The 25,514-nt window shown below is 40.0% G+C and overlaps 1 protein-coding gene and 1 long non-coding RNA gene across 3 annotated transcripts; both read left to right on the top strand.

The window, feature by feature from the left end:
- The first annotated feature begins 5,460 nt into the window (after positions 1–5,460).
- On the top strand, positions 5,461–25,257 carry LOC147495235 (uncharacterized). Of its 2 annotated transcripts, none has more exons than XM_086563856.1 (4): positions 5,461–5,573; positions 11,787–11,938; positions 12,055–12,103; positions 24,799–25,257. In XM_086563856.1, exons 2-4 carry the CDS (start codon positions 11,897–11,899, stop codon positions 25,080–25,082), a joined length of 375 nt encoding a protein of 124 aa, XP_086419982.1. In that variant the 5' UTR covers positions 5,461–5,573; positions 11,787–11,896; the 3' UTR covers positions 25,083–25,257. The 2 variants fall into 2 exon arrangements, with proteins under 2 accessions (XP_086419982.1, XP_086419984.1); XM_086563858.1 differs by lacking the exon at positions 5,461–5,573 and adding an exon at positions 11,442–11,497.
- On the top strand, positions 12,116–16,299 carry LOC147495236 (uncharacterized). The gene is made up of 2 exons (XR_015197367.1): positions 12,116–15,774; positions 15,884–16,299. It is a non-coding gene; the product is annotated as an uncharacterized LOC147495236 (long non-coding RNA).
- Positions 25,258–25,514: the final 257 nt, after the last annotated feature.

Below are 25,514 nucleotides of genomic sequence, written 5' to 3'. Positions count from 1 at the left end.
GATAAAATTCGCGCATTACGATTGGATGCAATATGAATGTTTCACTCTCAATTACAAGCGCAAACATGAATGTTGCACTCTCAATTACGACTACAACTGACTGCAACATGAATGGTGCACTATCAATTACAACTGCAACAATAATGTTTCACTCTCAATTACGACTGCAACAGACTGGAACATGAATGGTGCACTATCAATTACAACGGCAACAAGAATGTTACACTCTCAATTATGACTGCAACATGAATGTTGCACTATCAATTACAACTGCAACATGAATGTTGCACTCTCAATTACGACTGCAACAGATTGCAACATAAATGTTGCACTGTCAATTACGCCTGCAACATGAATAATTTTACAGACTATAAATTTCATTATAACAAATGAAAAATAAAACAAACAGACTAGCGAATAATCTCAAATGAGTATCAACATTCCATAAAAGTATACAATGAATATCAATTTCTCATTAATAAATGTCAAAAGACCAAACTTAAAAATCTCAATTAAGACAACTAAAAACATATGGTTTGCCGAGAACATCAAAACTGATCATAGACTAACGAATCACATCGGTGCTTTCAATTCTTTTCTTCTTGGGTCTACCAGGACCAATCTTCGGACTACACGGATAAACCACAGGAGAATCAGGCATGCGTCTTGGCATAAAACCATTTGGAACTGGCTTGAAAGAATGTGAGTAGCATTGCCTGAATGCGATCACCGTATATCCTTCATCAATGTAACCATAAAAGAAATCACCCTTACTACCAATACAGGCAATAGCATGTATGCAAGGGAAATTCGTCGAAATCTCATTTTTGACATTGATAATTGAATAAGACGGACCAATACGACTCGCGAGAGTCAAATTTTGTAGGATATAACTCCAAGAACAGTAAAATTCATCCTACAACACAAAATTGAAATGAAACTAAAAATTACAACAATTCCATTATCTCAAAAGAGTGCAGGTTATATTATTCAATGAAAAAAATGATCAAATACTGAGAGATGGCGATAAGTTAAATTATCGAGAGTCAATTTCCATTTTTGCTTTGCCCTAGATAACATAATAATAGAAGTGTAGGTGTAAATAAATGTACCTTAGTGGTGACAGTTCCAGAAAGTCCAGCAAAAGGAGAACAAAGAATAAAAGAGAAAAGACGGTCTCAATTTCAGTCCAAAATCACGATATGAGAAATCACCATTGCCAATTGAGGAAGAAAGAAATTAAGTAGCAACTTTCATATAAAAGGGTATATAAGGTATTTTAAAAAAAACAATAAAGGTGCGGTTGGTTTTTTCTCACAAACTCACCGAAAACGAAACCTTTATTTCGCACTTTTACAAACCGGGTGGGCTTTAGACATAATTCAAAAAGTCAATGGGTTTTAGGCTAATAAAGACCGGAATCAGGGTTTTGAATCTAGTTTTATGTTTTTTTTTCTACACCATTTTAACCCATATTAACCCTTACCGTAATTGGTGACCATGCTAGTGTGATCCAAAAGTTTTTGACATTTTTGCAACTCACGTATAAAATTAGATTTCCACGTAGTAATGGCAAAACGGGACTCGAAAATATTAGATTGTAAAACGAAACTCAAAACCCCACTCAAAAAAGCTAAAACCCTTAAACAGAAGCATGAACAGGGAGTGGGAGGCTAGTATCTCTAACAAGGGATGATGTGGTGGAAACCCCAATGGCAATACCACCACCGATAGTACCATTACGTTTAACACACGATGAATTTTGGAGTAAGTAGTTGCAATATTCATAGCATGTTATTTGTGTGATTTGTATTTAGATATGTATTTATAAAATTGGTTAAAAGTTAAAACCAAGTTAGTGAATATCACTGGGCTTTGTTCAGATTCCTCCGAGCTCACCAAGTTATGCTCATTGACTGGAATCAAAAAGGAATTCTAATGTCCACCTATTAATGAAAATGAGAACTCCCAATTACAACATTAGAATTTGAGTTCAAATTCAAATTAGTGTTCTGAATAGCCCCTTCTCCCAGTACCACATCATCCAGCCACACTAGCATCCACCCCAAATCCAGGTGGTCTACTCATGGACTGCCCACTGTCAATTTCAGCCACCACCACATTGTTGTTTAACTCATTGAATCAGATATATGAAGACTTTATTATTTTACGAAGATATTGCTTTCTATGCCCAATGAAATTCAATTGCAGTCATTTATTTTTTCTTTTTACCGATTTGCAGTTTTCAGAGCGGAAGGTTATGATGTTGGAAATCAATTCGGACATTTCACTATTGTCACAGATGATATAAGTGTTTCCTAATTAACAGAAGTTCATAGTTCTTTAAATAGTATTGCGCGTTATTGAAAAATATATTTCTTTAATTTAATGAATTCACAGTTGAATGTGAGGGTCCAACGAAATTTTAGAGAAAGAAGGGATAGTCTTACAAGGTGTAGTTTTTTTTTTTTTTTTTTGCTAGGTAAGCATAATATATTAATAAGAGAATAAAGAATAACAAGAAAAGTAATGTACCACTGTGTCGTGATAAATTACTTCCCTAGAGCGAGTCATCTGAAATATAAAGTATTAGGATCTTCCCATTTATAAATATATGGGGGTTTTCATTCATACGCTAACTCTTCATGATTCCCTAAAGTAGCTCCCACCTTTACAGCCACATCAGCTGTGAAGTTAGCCTCACGCCAAGTATGAGATAATACAAGATACTGCACCCTTGACTTGCAAGCTGCCCATCTACTTTGCATTTCCCATGGAATAGCTCCAGAACTAAAAGCAGAAATAGCCGCCTGTGAGTCTGATTCCACCCAAAGGTGTAACTAGTTTCGAGCAATGGCAATCTCTATGTTTCCTACTATAGCTGCGCATTCAGCAAAGAAGTTAGTTTTGATACCAATCCCCATACTGCAGACAAGCTTAAAGACCCCAAGTGCATCTCTATAAGCAGCGCCTCATCCAGCATGACCAGGAGGATTTCCAAAGCTTGAACCATCAACATTGATTTTCAGTATTGGTGGATGTGGCGCAAGCCATCTGCATTGTCTAATCCTTGGTGCATGCCCAAGCTTGCTCCCAGTCCCCCATTTTGACAGCAACACCTTGTCTGGATCTGAATCTCTCATGTAACCTCTTGATAAGTGTGCCGCAATATTGACCTGCAGAAAGATGTATTGTTTACAAAATGCCACATTACACTCTAAATCCTCAAAGTGTGTTATGTTCCTATGAAGCCAAAGTCCCACCATGCAACCAATAACAGCTGCCTTCCAAATATGCTTTAAAATCGAGCTTCTACCTTTAGCCAGTTTTAGCGTTTGCTGAAGGTATTAGGAACTTTGAAATTCAATGCTAACTAATTCTATAGCTGCATCGCAAATGGACACTCTCAAATCAGGTGCTTCAGGTTTTCACCTTCCATCTTACAAACACAACATCTAGTGGCTCGAGGAAGGCCAATGATTTGAAGCTTTTCTTCAGTTGCAGCACAATTGTGGATGAGTTTCCGTGCAGTCGCTGCTGTCTTAGGGTGTATGTGTTTACTCCATAAAACTTTATGCCAAGCTATTTTATTCCTTTTAACTCTGATTTCCTCATGCGCTGAAGCCACCGAGAAAATCCCATGCATGTCAGGACACCACACTCTATGATCAGCCTCCATTGTTACTGGACGAAGAGTTACATCCATGTCTATATCATGCATTTGTAGTAACTGGATAAAAGCATCAGGGAGCATCCAATGTCCTTCATGAATAAGCTGACTGACCTTTGTTGTGCAATTTCTTATTGCCACATCTGGGAGATGCAAGACCGGTTGAATCGAAAAATTACCCAACCAGTATTCTCTCCAAATATCTATACACTATCCACTGTGATCTTGGAATAATTTCTGCAATAGCTTGTTTCACACCAGTCTAGATGGAGGAGTACGTAGTTGTAGTACGCAATAAGTTGCCCTGTTTTTGTAAAATGTTTAGCTCTCATGAAATTTGCAAAAGCATCTTTCCCATTGAGAATTTGCCAGGCCAGTTTCATACACATGCTTCTGTTTACATCCCTTAATTTCTTAATACCCAGACCTCCCTCATCTACCGGCTTGCACACTTTGTCCCAACTGATGGTAATAACCTTCTTGGTGCAAGGATCTCCAGTCCACAAGAAGTTTCTTAGAATGGCTTCAACTTCTTTGATCAAGGATGCAGACCAATTTGAAAGGAGACAAGGTGTAGTTGGTAATGCTTTGGTGAAGGATCCTGATGGATATTCGTTTGAGCAGCATAATATGGAACTAGTTTCCCCTGTCATGGCTCGAGTTATTTATATAGACCGTGTAATTAACTTTTACATAAAGGTTGAATATTGGATATAACATTTTTGAATTTTAGCTGTAAACAATTTTTCCATATAATTTATTTATTTGTTCGTGCAGGCTTTGGGGATGAAATTGTTGAGGAAAAAAGTGTTCCCCAAACAGAAGGTAGAATTGTTTACCATGTACCATCCTTTAACTTCTAATGTGTTGATTTTATCTTTTTTCCTCTTATGTTATGATCAAGCAACATCGGTTTGCCGGTAGATCAACGTTGGTAGTTTGGTGCAATTTTCGATCGTAAAGTAGCATCGAGTAATGTACAAAAGAAAATTAGGAAAAATTTTAAACAGGATTTTCTTGCTAAGCTAGACTTTTATATTAGCAATGTTGTAATGGTGGACAGGCATGAGATGGTATATTTTAGAATGGCCAATCAATGAAAAGCCGGGGATGCTGCAATCACCTTAATTGTCCAAACAATATAAAAAAGGGATTTTTCTAAACAATTCTCACTCTCGAATTTGATTTTTTCATAGTTTGTTAATGGACCTCGACTAATCACCAAAGCAGTCCTTTATTCAGTTGAAGAATGAAGAACCAGTTGACTAAGTTACATTTCCTTAAGCATAACTAGTAGAGACCAAAGATTGTTATCCATTTCCAGCAGATACAAGGGTGACAGTACGAGTACCAATAGTAGCATATCAATTTACAGATCCTATAGAAGCCAAACCAAGGGCATAGCCAAGACCAGTAAACCCGCACCAGCAGTTGATGACGCTTTTGATGTATATTGGCAATGCTGTTGACGAGGTGATTGAAACACCACAAGAACCGTCAATAGCAGTTCTTCTATGCTCTTAGCAATTTATCTGAGTGGCATGTTAAAATTTTGTCACACGGAATTATCTCCATGAGTGAGTTAAATTTTGTCGTTCTCCTTCACAAGATGTGCATTTGTACTGGTTGTCTAATGTTTCTCTGTAATATGGATTGAGTTATTCATGTAATCTGATGTGGTACTTTATTTAAAATTGTGCTTGGTTGTGACAATATCCTATCAACTCCTCTATGATTTTGTATAATGGTATAGATCTGCACTAATTGATTCTCGATCTTTTTCACCTTGCAGTACACATCAGCTTTTTTGAGTTTTGCACATTACTCTACTGATCGAGTTGTTATGGAGTTTCGTGCCTATGATTGTGTTGTGGACTATCAACTAGGAAACTCAAATATACAGGTAAGATTTGGATTATTGATGAAACTGGTAAATGCGGGTTTGTTGTGTGAGGATCGTACTCTTGGTCGATTTTTAGTTTTCACAGTAGCAAGTCGAACCACTAACATGCTTGTTCAGTTTCTCGCTTGGATCAATTTTTTTTTTATGCTTTTATTTGACTAAGAAGTTGGATAAACTGATTGGGTATTGTTATAGCCTACCAAGTATCAACAAAGTTGTTGTGCCAATGCTAGCTTGCATAACTTTTTTTTTTCCGAGATGTGTTAGTTATTTTCAAAAAATGACCTATTTGCATATGTTACCTGTCATATGTGATTTCTTATGATTCCTTATTCTCGCACCATCGCAGTTGAGGTATCTAAAGGTGGTGGTACTGCGATTTGATGAAGTTAATTGATCTTTTCAAAATTTTGAAGTGGACAAGGGGTTTTTTTTTTATAGTTAAAACTTTATTTTAATCCCTTTTAAAAACACTTCTTCCCCTGTGAAAGTGGGATTGAACCCAAGACCTTGTCTCAACCTACCAAGTCTTGACCTGTAGGCCACTGCCCACTGGACACCTTTAAAGGCCACACGCCTTTGAAGTGGACAAGGGGTCTGAATATGTGAGGCTTGGAGGTCAGATCTCAAATTTTACATGCACAAAACGTCTTGGTCTTTCTCGTTCTATCATGTGCCAACAGACCACGTCTTTTAGACAAGCGTTTTGTTATTTATTTTATTTTTTATTATTTATTTTATTTTGGTTCAGTTGAGAGCCAAGTGCTGAATGGCTCTCTCATGTTGTTCAGGATTTTGGGAAAAGTGATGAAGAAGCATTATTTCAAATGTATTGAGTAATTTCATAAACAGTTGCTGATAGATTCCTTAGAGCATCTCTAGGTGGACGTATCCGTGGTCGCATTCTTCAAATTTGAAGAAATGCGTCGAAATTTTCCGGAATTCCAACTTTAGGTGGTCGCATTCGTGGTCGCATCACCTGCTTGTTCGCATTCTTGTTCGCAAATTTGGCAATTTGGATGCGGATGCGGAGTGACAATAGTAATGTAAGCCGCCACTTTTTGACTTTGACCACAACTTTTGACCACAACCACTATCCCGCGCCACTACTATTGGCGCGCGCCACTCCTAATGTCGCGTGCTCCAACGGGCAAAAAACGGTCGGATTTCTACCTCCTATATCTACACTCATCTCCTTCTTCATTTTCACACACAACACTCTCAACCATTTCACACACAACACTCTCAACCTTTCACACATAACACTCTCAATGTCACAACCAAAACAAAGAAAGGGTCCAAGTTGGACAAATGAAGAAAATATTGCTCTTACTAGAGCATGGATTGAGATTGGAGAAGATCCTATAGTAGGGAATGATCAATCGGATCAAGTTTATTGGGAAGGAATTATGGCTAGAATGAATCAAATTCAAGGTTTTGACCGCAACCGTAAGTGGAAGAGAGTCTCACAACGTTGGGCGATTATTTTACCGTTCTTCAACAAATATCATGCTATACTAAGAAAGCTTGAAGAACAACCTCCAAGCGGGTGGGGACGTGAAGACATTGTAAGATTCGTTTATACTTCGTTTAATTTATACTTCATTTTATATACTACTTGATATTGATTTTTTTTTTTTTTTAATAAACGTAGCTTTCAGACGCAGCAACAACTTATGCGGCTAATTGGAAAACCATGGATATGGTAAGATTGTTATAATCTAGTAAAAAATACGCCAAAGTGGCAAAGAACTTCGATTCACATAATCTAAACGCTTGCTCCAAGACCAAAGAAGAAAGCAAGATCCGGAGATGTTGAAGGTTTCGATTCTTCACCCTCAACCCCAACCCCTTCAACGCCTTACTCTACCCCTTCACCTTCACTGTACTCGGAGTACGATCCTAGCAGTACCGAAGGTTTTTTGGAGAGGTCAGTCGGTAGGAAGCGAGCAAAAGAAATTGAGAAGAAGAAGAAAGTTGCTTCATTTGTTGAGGGTAATGTTGCATCCACTGCTAAAAATATGGATGATTTTCTTGAAGCTTTTAAAGAAAGTCGAAGAAATAAAGAAGAGATTCAAAATGAGCAATTTCAAAGTATGATGAAATTGAAGCAAGAGAAGACACAAAAAAAGTTATTTTTGAAGCAAGAAAAACTCCGTGTTAGAGAGGAGGAAAATGAAACTAGGTTGTTGGCAATGTCACTCGACAATGTCAATCCTCGTTTGCGAAGGGTTTTAGAGCTAAAACAAGATGCAATTGTAGCTAAATATGAAAAAAAGGCTGGAGCAAGTAGTACAAATGAAGCTTCCAACAACGAAGAAGCCAATGATGAAGAAAATGATGACTGACTTGATAATTAGAGTAACTCTAGTAGTATGTAATAAGGGTGATATGTAATAGTTATCTTTTATTTATTTATTTTTATTTTATATTTTTGCAATCATGTATTAGTTGTCGTTCTATTAATAAAAATTGTAATTCATTTGCTAAATCAAAGGAAGTAAATTCTAAATCACACAACATAATAATAATCACACAACATATCAAAATGATCGAATGAACAATTCTAAATCACACAACATAATAATAATCGTCATACAACAACCTCCTAGACTATCCTACATACGCCTCCTCTGAAGTGAACTCCTCCTCGACCGTCCTTGTCTTTGAACTCTCCGTCTGTCCATCTTTGTGATGAACTCACCCTTGCCAATGCGATCAATCGGAGCACAGTAACTCATCAATCTGGCGTTGCAAATCGTCGTAATCAACATGAGCCTGGGAAAGAAGTCTCTCTCTCTCAACACTGTAGGCAAATACCGAGAAGCGCAAGTCATCATTTACACGAATGCTTGTCTCATATCTCATGCGTAGGTCATCCTGAAATAATTATTCATTAATAATTTATGACATTTTCATAATAAACCAAAATAATAAAACAAAACCAATAAAAATAATTACGAGGAGATAGATGTCCAAGGTCGGGGCTCTAACCGTGCGACGCGAAAGTGGCATCAATAGAAGAAATGGGCTGGTAAATCGTCCGCCACTCGGATCGCTCAAACCGAAACCCAAGGCCACTCGGAGGGGATCAGTCTTTGGAACAAATGTGTGCCAGTCCAGTCTGAAACGTCGGCTGTGACGGCTGGCCAATCTGGAATTCACGTCTGACACCCAAATTGCTAACCGTATGAATGTTGCCTGTACGACCTACAGCTGGGAGCAAATGACCAATAGACACCCTAAACTAGTAACGGTAGTACTGCTCATAAGTCTGCAATGTAACTAGGTCAGAAGCCTGTAGCCAAGTCCAATGCACGTTACTCTCGATGACTTGCTCTAAGGTCATGTCCTTAGCCTCTAATACATGGGTAGGCGGATCAGGAGGGATACCAAAGTATGGTGTGAGCTGTCTGTAACATCTATCCCCTAAATACCACTCCATATCACTCCCACAAGTGAATATCATCCTCCTATGAGAAATGAACAATGCATATCTACAGTCATTCGTGCCGATGTGCACAGATGTCCTCCAAGGCCTCCAAACAATAGAAGCCTGTGTGCTAAGCTCGATTTGGGTTCGGACAGAAGTTATGTTATGACTGATCTCACTGGTCATACACGCTCGACAAGGTCCGTGCCAAGCCCTGAGCCTAGGCCTCTCATCGGTATACTCTGTGAGGGTAGGATTTGCAGCACGGAAATACTCATAAAACCATACCTCTAAGAGAATGACAAACCCTCCCATCTGGGGACTACTGACAACACCAGTATGTCGAGACGCCCTATCTAAACAACGTAACAAATGATAGTATATGGCTCCACCAAAATCAATACCGCCCAACTCATGCAAGTGCTCAAAATTAGCTAGATATCCCAAGTTAATCGTGGAATGGCGGAAAAGGAAAAATAAGACACCCATCAAATACATACGTAAAGCTCTTACATACTCATCAACATGTGTTTGACCATCATCGGAATCAAGTGACAAATAATCTATCAAAAACTGCAATCTCGAATCGGTAGTCGGCGGTGTAATGTATGCAGCCTTGATACCGAAATCCTAACACAAAGATCGTCATATGACTCCTCGGTCGGACAAGGGAAGAAAGTCATCATTTGGGCACAACTCACGGAATTGATTGCTACATCTCAACGGATTACCTAATCCTATACTCAAACCAGATATCATGCAAAAATCTAATGGAGTGAAGCCCAACTCTCCTCCGAGGGAAGTGAAAAGTATGTATACTATCCCACCATCTCTCAACTAAACCATTAATAACTCCCTGGATGTCAGTCTTATTGTAAGGGATGTCAACTAGATGAGCAAAGGGAGTCGCTAAAATTGCATCTCTAACATGGTCAAGTGCACCGACTTTCTTAATATCATCCCACCCGCCTAAAAAGCATGCGTGGAGTGCACCGAACCGATACATAAACACATCTCGATGTACAAAAAATAAAACTAAAATTAAAAAATAAAAATAAAAATATCGTATTGAACTACTAAAATTAACTACTACTACTACTAATTTATGAAATTAAAATACATACATATTGTTCAAGAACAACTCTTGAGACATGCCTATCATGAAACCTCTTAGACACCGCCTAAGATGGGTGAAATCAATAGCATCCAGCAGAAATTCAAAATCGACTTGCGATATTGAAGCAAAGAATGGATCGTCGACCTCGACTCAGGAAGTGGTTGGTTCATCATCTAGATCACTGCCGGGATTATCCCAAACATATGCCTTGCTTTTTTCTTCTTCCTCACCGCAACCACTCCATCGTGTTTGGTTATTATAGACGGATTCGTCGTCGGAACTCATTTTTTTCCTACTAACTAGAGTGACTTAGTTGAAAAAAAATTTGTAAAATGACAAAAGTCTGAGTGTCGCGCGACATTAAATAAAACATAGCACGCGACATTAGTAATTGGCGCCAAGTACCTTGTCGTCGGCGCCCGATACTAATGTCGCAGCGGTGGGTCCCCAATAAATTTTGCGACCGCGAATTTGCGACCACCTAGAGTTGGTCGAAATTTGCTATCAGATTCTGTGGTAGCATTCTTCAAATTTGAAGAGTATGCTACCACCACCTAGAGATGCTCTTAGCATAGCAACCCTAGGTTGATGTAAGTGCATTCACTAACATAGTAACATCATCCCCTATTGTGCATGGGATCATATATTGGAAGTTGAGTATTTGAAGATGTAATTTCATGAAAATTGTAGCATTTTTGTGGAAATTCTAGTTTTGTTGTGTTGTCTAGTCTAATTAATTTCTTGTCTAGGGTGCAATGGCGTATAAAAGCAATTACCTTTTTGATAAATGTATAAAATGAGATAGGAATGTATTGGATCGTGACAATGAGTTTTAAACAATGAAGATTTGTTTCATATTGAGAGTTGTATTCTCTTGTTGAGACTTGAGAGTCGAGTGATTCCTCTTTGAAAGTGAGTGACACTTATCATTTGGGAGAGCTGCCTGAGCCATCTGTATCCATACAAGACATCTTTCGTGTAGAACTAACTTATCGATTATGTAGGCACCCATGATGTCAAAGTTATTGCTGAAGCACGTGAAGGCGTCTATGTTTCAATCTTCCACCTCCGCAATGTGTAATGACCTCTTATTGTGCTCCTTCCGCCTCGGCGTGCCTAGTAGAACACCTTAGGCAAAGTGTGGTGTATAAATATGTGGATTGCATTTTCTTTTTGGACACCCCACATGCATGTAACCTTTTGCATAGAGTCTTAAAGTATCAAGACGAGGTCATCCAATTAGGATCATTTCCAATCAAAGGTGTCTGTATCATGTAACCTTATAGGGTGCTTGACTTAGGTTGGTTGTGGCAACGGGACTGGAGGGGTCTAATTATCCTATACTACCAAAGGCGTTCCTCTGGCGCGCTAAAGGTTCCATCATCAAGCCCTTCACCTTGTTGTGTAATGAGCGTTTTATCAGTTACTGTCGCTGCCTTGGCGTAATGCTTTATGCGAGGTGTGGCTTAGAAAGATGCAGAAAAGAATAAACAAAAGAAGAGTTAGAAAGACTCTGCATGTTAAGCGTTAATTTAGCAGTGATTTCTATTGTGTTTGCGTAGATGTTGTAGTCTCTTTTCATTTCCTTTTTCGTGTTGTCTTCTTTTCTGGTCTATCGGGTTTCTTATTCTTTTGTATTTTATGATTTTTTTCGTTGTTTTAGTTTTTTGTGCGTACGGAAGACTTGTACGAGATTGCTGAGGTCGTCTATCAGGCTGTACAAGAGTTGGGAGGGGTTATTCAGCATATGTCCTCACGTTGTGAGGATCTACAATGAACGCACTTTCTTTTCTTGATCCAGATGGGTTTAAGATGGTGAGTTCTTAATGTCATGTTTTTAAACTGTTTAAATTTAATGATGATATAACTTTCTGTTAATGGTTTTAGGTACTGGCTCAAATTTAACATCAACTTTCTGTTATTGCTTTTAGGTATTGCCTCACTCTTCATTTCTGGAATGGATGGAGTGGATAGATGAGGGTGAGTTGGCTTACACAACTCATGCTTTTTGCGTGTATAAAGTTTTAATTCTTTTGTTATTGTCTAACAATTTAGGTTTTCTTTTGTTGTTTCTCTTCAGAAGTTTTGAGTTAGTACAGTTTGGAGTTGATTATTAATTTGATTAATGGTTATTTTGTTTTGGTTCCGCATAATTGCGTTAAGTGGAAAAAAATATATTTATAATAATGAAGCAGGGTAAATCCTATAGGGTATCTTGGGATTTGTTGGGTTTCACCATATATTATTTTCGATATGAATGATGAGGTGATTGATGTGTGTGAAACTACACAAGACAGCTTGTGCGCTAAACGTTTTTTAAAGAAACATAATTACCATGTATGCGACACAAATATTGGGAATTTAATTTGCCACAATGACAATTTTGTTGGGGTTATTGAGTTTTTGACCAGGTGGTGTGCTCTCAATTGGCTCAAGTTGTACTCAAAGTTTGATTGAATCGGTTCCATTTTTATAATTGTTAATTTTTCTTTGATTTAACATCGCTTCCAAGAAGAGGACATCTCATCATCCTCAAATTAGATGGAATTTCATCGTTTTTTTTTTTGAAAAAGTTATGGGGTTAAGGCAGACCCCCACCGGTTTATATTGCAAAAGGGTAAATCGTACAAGCCTCCCTAAGAGTTAGATCATTAAAAAGAGGCACACAAAGACACAAATCGACATACTATAAGCCTAACATACAAAGTTTGAGATCACTAGACATGCTCCAAGAAGAGGACAATCATCAACCCTAAGAAATCGTTTTTTTTTTGAAAAAGAGCTAGGAATCCTACTTCCCCTAGTCATGATTTCCTTTACAATCTTAGGATGATCTTTTCTAAGATGATTTCCTAAGATGAGTCTCCGCTTTCTCATAGTTACAAAAGAAACCTTCTTAAGCAAGTACAACACACATAAGTAAGTCCCAAAGTGTCATCCCAAAACTCTTTTGTGTAGTCCTCAAGATGTCTCATCTTTTTGTTTTTGGTTAACGACTTAACCTTCTTCATCATTGCAAGTGTAGGCTCTATTTCTCCTGAAGAATGCTCTTGGATCCTCTTGCTTCTTTTTGGCTTCACAGTAGTCCATTGATTCTCGAGGAAGGCATTTGCATACTTTGATGTGCTCTTAGGCAATGCAAGCGTTGGAGCCCCTATATACGTATCCCCAAACAACTCAGATTCACTCTCTGAGAGATCGTCTTCTACATCCTCATCTCCAACAACTAACTCTTCATACATGTTTATTTTTCTACTATTTGGGAGTTGGTTAAGAAGAGTAACTCTTTGCTGGTGTCTTTGTATTGGTAGGTCCAATACAGTAGGTATACTATGCTCTCTCGCTACCAAGTCTCGAGCTCCTAACAAGGAGTGTCGGAGTGGCTAAAGAAGGCCTCCTCGCATGGGGGGCTAACTCGCCTTTCGACGGTTGTGACTCCATGTAATTCCTTGATGAACTCGAGAGGACACCACTTGTAAAGAGGGGCTAGGTCTTGTACTGCAGATATTGTCGAAAGGTCGAGCTTGGAACAACATCGGGGAGACATGTCGGTGATCGCGAACTATCTTAAAGCGGCACAAGAGAAAGAATTAAAGTAGCAAAGCCGGCGGCCTCGAGGAGATATTTGAAGAATTGGTGAGTCAGGAGGCGAGCTTGGGGGGCGTTGTCGGCGTTCCTAACCAGAATCGGTGTTTGTCCTTTCTTGAACTCCTACATTTCGTGGCCTAGGGACCAGACCTGAGGTGGGGAAGCAGGGCATTTGGTTGTTGTATGACCAAACCGACAACAAATGGTGCAAGAGGGTGGCTTCCAAGGGTACTCCACATCTAGGTACACATATTTACCCCCGAGTTTGAGTTTTACCGATTTGGGAAAATCAAAAAGCGGGGAATGGTTCTATGAGACCTTAGCAAAGTCGAAGTTTTTTTTTTTCCGATGTTAGCCATCCATACAGAGTGGCTCACCAATCAAGGCGGCCAAAATGAGAGCCCATTCTTAGTCCAGAGTTCTTTTGGGACTTTGAAGATTTTTGCCCATATTGGTACGGTGTTAGTATTGTTTCTTTGCCCTTCAATCTCTGGTGACCAAGACCTAACTACAAATATCTTTCCTGCAATGAAGATAGGACCACCTTCCAACACCATCTGTTTGTCTTCAATCATAGAAAACCTAATGAAAAACAAGTCTCTGTCCGTTGTTATCTCCATAGAACCTTTGATCTTCCAGGTCCTTTCAAGAGTATTTTTTACAAAAGGGAATCCCATTCTCTTATCTAAGAAATACCCTACCAATGTATCTTTCCATTCATCAATACCTTCATCAATAAGTTCTTGTGGGACAACTGCAGCCCCATCCTCTATGATGGGCTGAATAGCTATTTAAATTCGTGGTTGCTGTAGCAGCTGAGTTCAAGTTCTGGAACAGCGAACTCCAAAGGAATGGTGGAGGGGGGGGAGAGAGAGGGGTGGGAAGCGGAAGATGAAGCCATATCGAAAAAGTTGACAGAAAGCGATCAAAAATCCTCTTCTCAGTTGGTCTGAAACTACCCAGAAAAGGAAAGAAACTTGATGAAAAGAAGATAGGATCTCGAAACCTAACTAAAAAGTTCTATTTTAGGAATATAGGCGCACTAGATCGCAGGGTTAGTTTAAACTTAAGTAACCCCTTTTCTCTCACTTAAGGTCCCCTTTTCTCTCATCGTTGTTAACAGATATTTGGTAGGTAAAAAACACAAAATTCTGACTCCTGTTTATTAGTTTCAGTTATACGTAGGATTGTAGGAATTGAGTATCAAATGGTCTAAAATGTAAGATTAACCTACATACTTGATTTGTTTGTCTCTCATGTCTGTACTTAATTGTCTTGAGCATCCGAAAATAAGCCCACACCAAGATCTTCCATAGCTGACAAGCCGCGGCCTAATCCCCTGATGTTTCAACTGGAGACGTACAGAACTGTAAAACTGTGATTGGGGATACATAGAACTGATAGAAGATAATTTTCTCAAAAGAAAAGGGTACGGATTTATATCAAATCCCCTTCATCTGATGTTGTGACTAACATGCAGATAGAAACTTCAATAACAAATTTGAAAGGAGGTTGCAAGTGTACATTGATTGGATTTGTCCCCATCATTTGCAACAACTATAAGCGTTTTATATGAATACAAAACCAGTAACTGAGTTGAGGACCGATTTATGAGTTTCCAACCAATTTGGCCCGGGTTTTCATCCTAGCTCCAGTACGTGGAACGGATTAGCCTTTTTGGATAGTGGATATAATTGATTCTTGTCCTAGAGGAGGTTTTTCAGGAAGATGATGATCTGATTTCAGGGGTTTCTGCTTGTATGCCCTTGTAGCTTTAAAAACTAAGAATTTCACATAAGTCAAGCAATTTCATACGGTTTTTTCCAGGGGAATAAGACATCATTCCGGTTTGTGTCTGATTCAATAAGATGGTTGTGTACTTGTTGGAAGAGGGCTCTTTTTTATACAGTTATAGGTGGAGACTAGATCCTAACCACTCCACCAATTCCTAACAGTAAAGGTTTCTTCGATGCAAGTACAAATTTCTCGTTGTTTTTACAGGCAAAGTTTGGGTTTGTTGAAGTTATTCGTTTTGGAATATAGAGAAGGTTGCTTCTGGTTAGGTGCGTGTTCTTGGTTTATTTTCTTCTCTATACGTGTTTGGGTATGGAATTTTTGGTTCATTTCTCAACTGAAAAACACCTAAGGGAGACTCAAATATTATGTGTGTAGGGCCGGGGTAAATTTGTACTTCTTTGTGATACTGTGGGTATTTGCTTGAAAGACTTGCTGTTTAGTTGGGGTTCAAAGATTGTGTCATCCTTTACTTCAGGTGGATAACTGAAAACCATGAGTGCTCTAATCTGGAACTGTAGAGGTATCGGTCGGTCCGAAAAATTGCTGAGCTTCAGAGAACCATTCACCGTAAACAGCCAAGCTTTGTTTTTATTATTGAAACTATGACTTCTGAAGTTAAGGCTTCTCAACAACTTCAAAAGTTGGGTATGGATAATATGTTGCACATGGAAAATCTGGTCGCTTAGGTTTCTTATGGTCAAGTCAGTATGATGTCCATATTTTGTTCCAAGATAGTTGGATTATACACTGTAAAATCTTTGATTCTGAAAATAATTTCTTTTGTTATTTCACTGGTATTTATGGTAGTGCACAGCCTGAAATTCGACAAGAACAATGGAAATTACTCCCTTTCATTCATGCCTGATAGTGATGTTTTGTGGATTTGTGTTGGTGACTTGAATGAAATAATGTCTAAAGATGAAAAATGAGGGAGGTAACCAGTTGACCATTCAGAAATTCAGTCGTTCTTAGAAGTGGTGGAGCAATGTCAACTTTTTGATATGGTATACAGAGGATCAGGTTTTACTTGGTGTAATGGTCAGTATAGTATTGGAAGAGTTCACAAGCGTTTGGATCGAGCTTTAATTAATGCTTCATGGAGGTTGAAATTCTCTGAGTATGTTTTGTTTCACCAAAGCACTTCACTTTCTGATCATAAGATGTTAATTATGAAGCAGAATTGCCGGTCTACTTTTATTCATTGACCTTTTCGATTTGAAGCAATCTGGATGCCGTGAAGTGATTGTGAAAAAGTGGGTTCAACATGTGAAAGGATCTCCTTCATTTGTCATTCACGCAAAGTTAAGGATCATTTGAAGTGCTGGAATAAATATGTGTTTGGAAAGGTGCAGAACAAGTTAACTATGCGTCTATGCTAGCGGCTAAGCTTGCTGATATTAAACTATTACTTGAAGAACGAAATCCACCGGGAGCCCTATATGAGTTAGAACAGAACTTGCAAGCTGAATATTCAGAGTTACAGAAAGAACAAGAATTGTTGTGGGCACTGAAAGCACTTCAAACCCATTTACAGGATGCAGACCTCAACACAAAATATTTTCATACTACAATTACTCGTTGGCGACACACGACTTATGTTGCAAGATTGCATGGTCCGGATGGACTGGGTTTACAACGAGAGAACAAATTGGTTCGCAGTTTCTGAATTATTTCAAGAATATAATGGAAACCACAAACCTGTATATGGAAGACCAGTTTTTAAGTCCTATTCCTGCTCTTATATTTGATGAGGATGACCAGAATCTACTGCAGCCTGTTACACCTGAGGAGATCCTTCTTACACTTAAGCAGATGGGACCTTTAAAGTCTCCTGGGCCGGATGGGTATCAAGCTAAATTCTTTCTTTCTTACTGGGATATATTGGGTCCACGGGTATGCTCTATGGTTCAGTATTTCTTTGCGCATGGGACTTTTTCTAAGGTTCTAAATCACTTGTTCATAACTCTCGTTCCAAAGGTGTCTAATCCATTGAAACCTGAGAATTTTAGACCCATTAGTCTGGCAAAAAATGTGTTGTATAAGCTGGTTTAAAAATTATTACTAGTAGGATGAGAAGTTTGATGGGTAAAATTGTGAGTCCTACTCAGAGCCTTTTGTTCTATGGAAAGATATATTCATGATAATGTTCTACTTGCTCAAGAAGTGTTTCATAAGATTCGATCAAAAAGCCTAATCTAGTAGGAAAGCATGGAAATTTTGCACTTAAGCTGGATATGCTCAAAAGTGTTTATGATCAGATAGAGTGGAAATTTCTTCAAGCAGTTTTACTTTAGTTATGGGTTGATCGAATTATATTTTGTGTGTGACAGTATCTTTCTCTCTTCTTCTAAATGGTGCCTTGTTTGGTTACTTCCAATATACAAGAGGATTACGGCAAGGCGATCCGTTATCACCATATTTATTTATCATTTGCTCCGAGGTACTATCTTTACATCTTCATCAGCTGCATCTGACGGGTAAATTTTCAGGACTTAAATTGTGTCACCGTGGCTAGGCACTTACTCATTTAATGTACGCCGATGATGTTCTTCTTTTTGGTCGGTGTAATCTTGATGAGGCTCACACCCTTAATGATACCTTGCAACGGTATTGTGAAGCTTCGGGACAAACCATTAATCTTCAGAAGTCACAACTCGCAACTTATTCATAATCCCAAACTTCCCAGAACATTCAAGAGGTTGTTGCATGGCATCTTCAAGGTAAAGCTTATGTATCAGCCTAATTCATGACCATCAAGATGACATGTCTTCGGGACCGAGATAGTGTAAGGTAGGAGAAAGAGGGAGCACGTGATCCAGTCCGCGAATCATGTAAGGGGCGCGGAATCTGGAGGGGCATAGGGACCAGTGTGGTTTCAGTGACCCAAAGGGAGGCATAATAGTGAAGGGGCATACGGGAGTACGATAGCAAAGCCGCGATATATCAAGAGATAGTTGGACAATTAGTGGTCGTGGGACTAGAAAGAAGATGATGGGATAAGGGAGTGGTTAGCGGTTAGAGAGAGAGAAGGAGGTGGTTAGAAGAGATATAAGAGAGAGAGAGAGAGAGAGGTTAGAGAAGGGGAAAAAGAGGAGAGAGAGAAGGAGAAGAAGGAGAACTACGGCACAGCTTGATCCTTCCTGGAGGAGGTACGTAGGCAACCCAATGGGTTCAGCTGATCCATGAAAATCACGAGTATTTATCGTCATCAAGACGAAATCGAGGAGAGAGACGTGTAAGGTGTGAGGGTAACAACTGGGTTCATACAAATGGCGCCGTCTGTGGGGACGATGAGTAGAGAGATTGGGGTGAAAAAAAAAAAAAAATATATATATATATATATATATATATATATATATATATATATATACCACGAGCACTATTTGGTGTTGGGGAGATATAGAGAAAGTGTGGGACCTTTCAGAGAACGAGAGAGAACTAATCGTTTTATGGGGCGCCCAATCGTTCCTTCGAGGGAGTTGGACTCTTGGGCGCATCGGATGAATATTTGCATTACGCAGAGAGTAAACTGACTCTTTTCTATATTTGGGCTCTTGTTTACGATGATGAATGGTCTTTGAGACATTTATCAGCTTCGAGAACTTGATCAATGAGTTCCAAGAGACATTTATATATGATCTGATCATTTGTTTATCCGCTGGCTTTTTGTCCATCAATTCCCCATCTGCTTTTGGTGAGGTGGCAGGGTAAGAAGTTTGGTTCCTATCACATTGAGAGGAGAAGGGTTGAAGTCATGAACATCGATATAAGTATTCACTTCCCAATCATCCACTATTCGCTTCCAGCGTAACCTCTTTGCATAAGTAATGACCAGGATCAACAAGTTTGTCAAAGGAATGGACTGACGACTGTCGGTCAGGGGGAGGGCAAACAAGGCCCGGTCAGCAGCCGGCATTTATGGTTCCCGAGGAACGGCCAGCAGTCTATTGGCTTGAGGCCAGAAGTAGTTCAAGTTCGGTAGCACCAGAGCTATGGCCAGAGTTGGATCAATGCAGAATTCATGGTGAGATGTTGCGTAATGCTGCTTCAGAAATAACTCAAATAATTGTTGATGTTGATAAAGGTGAGAGAGATTGAGATGCTGTATCTACAGTCTACAACTAGAGGAACTGCGCGAAGAGGTGAATGCTTTGAAGGCTATGGTAAATGCATTGAGGGAAGAGTCTGAGAAAGTGAGGAATGAGAGGGCGGCATTGGAGGAGTTAGCAGCAGCAAGGAAGAAGAAGAAGGATAATGAGTATGCTGGTAGATGCTTGTCTTGACTTTGGGCAAGAGCTGAAGAGCGGCTTACGGGGTTGAGAAGCTTCATGTCATTGGAAACGAAACCATGTTATTTGTGTTTGGTGCTGCTGGGGGAATGATTTTCTTAGGGGAATTTTGATATTTTAGATTTTAATTTAAGGATGGGTATAGATTGGAACGTATATGCATTGTGTCATAGCCTCAGTATGTTCTTTAGAGTGTGAATTTAGCATTGGACCTAGCATTGGTGGCAGAAGCACCATTTGTGTTGTATTATACTCCTGTGAAACTTCCATGACCACCCTGTCTCTAGCCTATCAGAGCTTTGGTGTTGCTGTTGGCGACTTGAGCATTTCACCAATCTATGTATTCACAAGCACATTCTCAAGGAGGACACGCCTTTAGGACAACGATGATGAGATCCTTGGGTTACTTTCTTTGGTTTTCTGGACTTTGACTCTAATTACTCTCTGCAAGTATATAATAGTTGTTCTAGGAGCAGTTGACAATGGCAAAGGTGGAATCTTTGCTTTGTACTCACTACTCTGCCGAGACTCCCAGAAGGGCCTTCTGAACTCTTCCGGTGCCGCAGAAGATAACTTATCTGCTTACATTCTGAAAATTCTGTGAAAGAAGCAAGAACAAGCTTATTAGTAAAACAGCACTTCAGGAATCATCGCAGTTTACTACTCCTAGCTGTGCTCTTGGGTACTAGTATGCTTATCAGTGATGGTATTTTGGCCCCATCAATCTCTGTCCTTTCTGCAGCTGATATTATATGGAACAGATAGACGTCAAATTGATTTCCGCGATAGTGTTTATGGTGCCTACCCTACTTTCAGAAATAAGGTTTACTCCAGCAAGAAGTGATTGCCGAGTATGCATTGTTTCGAGGCAGAGGAACAAGGAGATCCATAGTTTGAGACTGAGATCGACAGATTGGAGCGTCCGAATACGAATGGTAAAATAAATGGTAAGATAAGTATAGGAGATATGCAGAGACACACCGCGGCAGGTAACTTGTTTATTTGACCGTCATGTACATAATAGATAGACGAGTAATGACTCGGCCAACAGCCAGAGTTACATTGGGGGCAAGCAAGCCTTGTCCCCATCCTTGGCAGAGATGTATGTAGGGACATGCTAAGGGGTCCCTGAACATCGTGATATTCCGTGGAGCTATTCGCTCTAGGAGTTCGCAAATCACGAGTGGGAGAACAGGACTGTACACCTCGGGAGTAAGACGGATTGTACATAATCTTGAGCACGTTATCGCCATTAGTCTTGTATGCAAATGCTTATGTGGAATATCCTTCAGTGAATCTCATGTGTTATTTGTACAATACTCGAACATGAAAGTTTCAGGTTACAGATAAAGAGAAAGACCTGCGATACCGTGGAACCGAGCGGAGTTTGAGCTGGTATTGGGAGATGGATCCATCTCACCTCATTTACTACCTTATTTGCATACACTATATTATCATCAAAGAGTTTACTGTCTGCATTAAATGTATATTGCATGATATAACATTGAGTAAGACCAGAGTCGAGCCCCGTACTAACTATACGGGGAGCCTCAGAGTTTTTGTTTAGTTTTTCAATTAAAAGAGAGGAAGCTTGCTTTTAGATATTGCTAAGTGAGCTGAGGAATGATAGTTTGTGTTAAATGTGGTATCAATGAAATAGAGAGTATACTTCTTCCAATTGTTTCAGGAGTATTGGGCTATGAACGAAAATAACTTGGGGGCAAACTGAGCTGCCCCCATCAGGCTTCACAGCTGACCAAAGACAGCGGGGGGGATGAGCCCTTCGCGGACTAGATGTCCGAATCAAACTTGGGGGCAAATTGAGCTGCCTCTAAGCCAGAGAGCGGGGGGGTGAGCCCTTCGTGGACTAGATGTCCGAATCAAACTTGGGGGCAAATTGAGCTGCCTCTAAGCCAGAGAGCGGAGGGGATGAGCCCTTCGTGGACCGCAGTGTCCGAATCAAGCTTGGGGCAAAATGAGCTGCCTCTAAGCCAGAGAGCGGGGGGGATGAGCCCTTCGTGGACTAGATGTCCGAATCAAACTTGGGGGCAAATTGAAGCCTCTAAGCTAAGAGCCGGAGGGATGAGCCGCCGTGGACTTGATGTCCGAATCAAGCTTGGGGCAAAATGAGGCTGCCTCTAAGCCGAGAGCGGGGGGATGAGCTCTTCGTGGACTAGATGTCCGAATCAAACTTGGGGCAAATTGAGTGCCTTCTAAGCCGAGAGCCGGAGGGATGAGCCCTTCGTGGACCGCAGTGTCCGAATCAAGCTTGGGGCAAAATAAGCTGCCTATAAGCCAGAGTGCGGGGGGGATGAGCCCTTCGCGGACTAGATGACCAAATCAATCTTGGGGGCAACCCCAACAAGCTTCACAGCTGATCAAAGAAAGCGGGGGGGATGAGCCATTCATGATGTATGTCCGAATCAACTTATGCAATGAGTTCTTTGAAGGAGAGTTGATGGCGGGGATGAGACATATCACGGACATAGTAGTAAGTTATGTGAAGGAGAGTTGATGACTGTGTTGAGACACATCGCGGACATGCTAGTGAGTTCAATGAAGGAGAGCAGGGGCAAGTAACGGTAACACGAGAGCAAACCGAGTCACTGTTGATGACACCGCCTAGTTCAAGGCCGTGAAAAAACAAACTGGGGGCAAGCTATTTGAATATATTCCGTGCTATCTGAGTAGAGTAGGTGGGAGGAGCCATCCGTGGACCCTCTTGTCCAAAACAAGTGTTGGTTGGACACTCCCTTAAACTTGTAGGGGCGGAAAACTTCAAGAGATGAACTGAACAAATATCAATATGAGCCAGAATGATATAAATGGAGATATATTCAAACTATTAGATAATTCGAGATGGCCTGAGCTAGTGTTAGAGGAGTACACAAAATTATGAGATCACGCCATGATCTCGCGAAGATTTAGAATTCAAGCACGATGAGGGGATGTCAAAGGTCTTCTCGGGTCCCGCCTTCGGCCGACGGACCCGAGAGGGGGCATCTCAGATCAGCCTAATTCATGACCATCAAGATGACATGTCTTGGGACCGAGATAGCGTAAGGTAGGAGAAAGAGGGAGCCACGTGATCCGCCGAATGAATCATGTAAGGGCTGAATCTGGAGGGACGCGGAATCTGGAGGGGCATAGGGACTAGTGTGGTTTCAGTGACCCAAAAGGAGGCATAATAGTGAAGGGGCATACGGGAGTACGATAGCAAAGCCGCGATATATCAAGAGATAGTTGGACAATTAGTGGTCGTGGGACTAGAAAGAAGATGATGGGATAAGGGAGCGGTTAGCGGTTAGAGAGAGAGGAGGTGGTTAGAAGAGATATAAGAGAGAGAGAAAGAGAGAGGTGGTTAGAGAAGGGGAAAAAGAGGAGAGAGAGAAGGAGAAGAAGGAGAACTACGGCACAGCTTGATCCTCCCTGGAGGAGGTACGTAGGCAACCCAATGGGTTCAGCTGATCCATGAAAACCACGAGTATTTATCGTCATCAAGACGAAATCGAGGAGAGAGACGTGTAAGGTGTGAGGGTAACAACTGGGTTCATACAGCTTACACATAAATTCCCTAATTATTTGGGAGTACTGTCATTGTTGGGACGTGCATCTCAAGATACTTTTGCTCCATTAGTGGAAAGATTTCAGTCACGTTTAGCCGGATGGAAGGCAGCTACACTTTCAAAAGGTGGTAGACTAACACTGGTTCAGTTTGTACTATCAGCTCTACCTATCTATATCATGTCGTGCACTCTTCTCCCAGCTGGTGTTCTAGAAAAGCTTGAAAGGATACGCAGGAATTTCTTATGGAGACATGATAATCGACAACATAAGATGCACTATTTCAATTGGCAGCTTGCTTGTACATCAAAGAGGTATGGAGGACTTGGTATTCCGAATCTGCAAATCCAAACTTTTGCATTATTAGCTAAACAGGCGTGGACCTTGCTGGAGCCAAGAACTTTGTGGGCATGTCAAATGCAGTCAAAATATTTCCATTCTTCAAAGTTCTTACAGACGCGTCTTCCAACCTCTTCTTCATAGGTATGGAAACACATGGAAAATGAAATCTATCCTGCGCGCATATGGGTATAAAATGGAAAGTAGGTGATGGTCTTTCTATAAATGCATGGGTCGATAATTGGATTCCTTATATTCCAACTGAAGGGCACCCTCCTTTCTGCCCTGATGGTTGTGACTTGATACGTGTTGCAGATTTTATTAATGGGATAGTCAGAAACTTTGTGAATTTTGGCCAGCTCATTATGTACTGCAGATCCTTTCTATTCCTTTCCGGTTTATAGTTCAAGATGACAAAACTGATATGGGCCTGTCATAGATCAGCGGAATACACGGTAAAATCTGCCTATAATTTGTTATGGGATGGCATTTTTCTTCTCCAAAGATAGAACAGCCGCTCATAGTCAAGATTTGGAAGAGTAAATTGCCTTTTAAAATCCGTTTTTTCTTCTTGTGGCAATGTTATCATGGGTTGATTCCTGCAGCTAGTTTCCTTGCTCACCGTGGGTTTCGAGTTAATAACTCTTGCACTATGGTGCTCTCATGGGTTGGATTCTCAACTTCATATTTTTACGCAGTGTGAATTTGCAAAACTTTTATGGGTGGGAGGAATTCTGGAGCCTTTACTGGCCATTCATGGTGATAGTTTTCAGAGTTGGTTTAGACAAGCTCTTACTGCTCTTTTTAAAAAGTCTACTGATACTTTTTTCTTGCTTGTCCACTTTGGAGTAACTCTTTGGCAAATATGGATTAGCCGAAATGCAAGTCAATTCAGTACTGATAAGTTGAATCCCCTTTCTCTTTTGTATTCTGTTAGACATTTGATTGCTAACATCATCTCTTCGGAGTTTGGCAAGCATATAGGGACTGTTAAACACAAGTCTATTATTGCTTTATCTTGGGTGTTTCCACCAAGGGGTTGGTATAAGCTTAATACTGATGGTTCTGCACTTGGGAGTCCTGGTTATGGTGGTGCAGGTTGTTTATTTCGTGGAGATGACGGGAGGTTTGTTGGTGCTGCGGCTATCCCTTCACCATGTGCATCATCTCTAATGGCTGAAGCTCTAGCTATTCGTATGGGACTTAAACTGGCAGATACAAAACATTTAACACCGCTCATCCTGGAAACAGACTCAAAGGTTGTAATGCACTTCATCACTCATTTGGATCATCCACCACCATGGGAAGTTGTTGATGTTATTGATGATATTCGACATATGTTGCGGCAAATACCCGAGGTACATGTGGTACTGCTATCGTGAAACAAATACAGGAGCTGATTATCTTGCAAATTTTGGATCAAAACTGGCAAGTCAAATTAATTGGAGTTATGTGCATCGTCATATTATTCCTGAAGAATATCATTTCTTACCACCTCAGACTATAGTTTGATTTTCTGATCCTCCAAATTTTATATGTAATAGTTTAGTTAAAGACTTACAAGGTCTTACATATCGTTCGGTTGTTGAATGAATGAAGTTAGTTTGGTCTCAAAAAAAAAACAAAAAGCTTATACACATTATGACATTATATGTGTATATATGACCAATACAGTATCGGGATTCATTAACATCTAAGGCCCAATATATATTTGACAGAGTCGGATTTTAGAGTTACATATGCCACATATATATCATCATCATCATCAATTGTTAATTCGGTTTAAAGATTATAGTTTACTGGCCAATTATTAT

The sequence above is a fragment of the Coptis chinensis genome, chromosome 6 (assembly GCF_015680905.1).
Source record: "Coptis chinensis isolate HL-2020 chromosome 6, ASM1568090v1, whole genome shotgun sequence".
NCBI classification, from domain to species: Eukaryota; Viridiplantae; Streptophyta; class Magnoliopsida; order Ranunculales; family Ranunculaceae; genus Coptis; species Coptis chinensis.
Note: the sequence above shows the minus strand (reverse complement) of the source record. Positions and strands in the feature narration are given on the sequence as shown.

Bases quoted from the DNA above. Each gene is read 5' to 3' on its own strand.
- LOC147495235 (XM_086563856.1), top strand. From the start codon at position 11,897: ATGAACGCACTTTCTTTTCTTGATCCAGATGGGTTTAAGATG. The intron at 11,939-12,054 runs GTGAGTTCTTAA...TATTGCTTTTAG, and splicing joins ATCCAGATGGGTTTAAGATG to GTATTGCCTCACTCTTCATT. The intron at 12,104-24,798 runs GTGAGTTGGCTT...ATGGTGGTGCAG, and splicing joins GATGGAGTGGATAGATGAGG to GTTGTTTATTTCGTGGAGAT.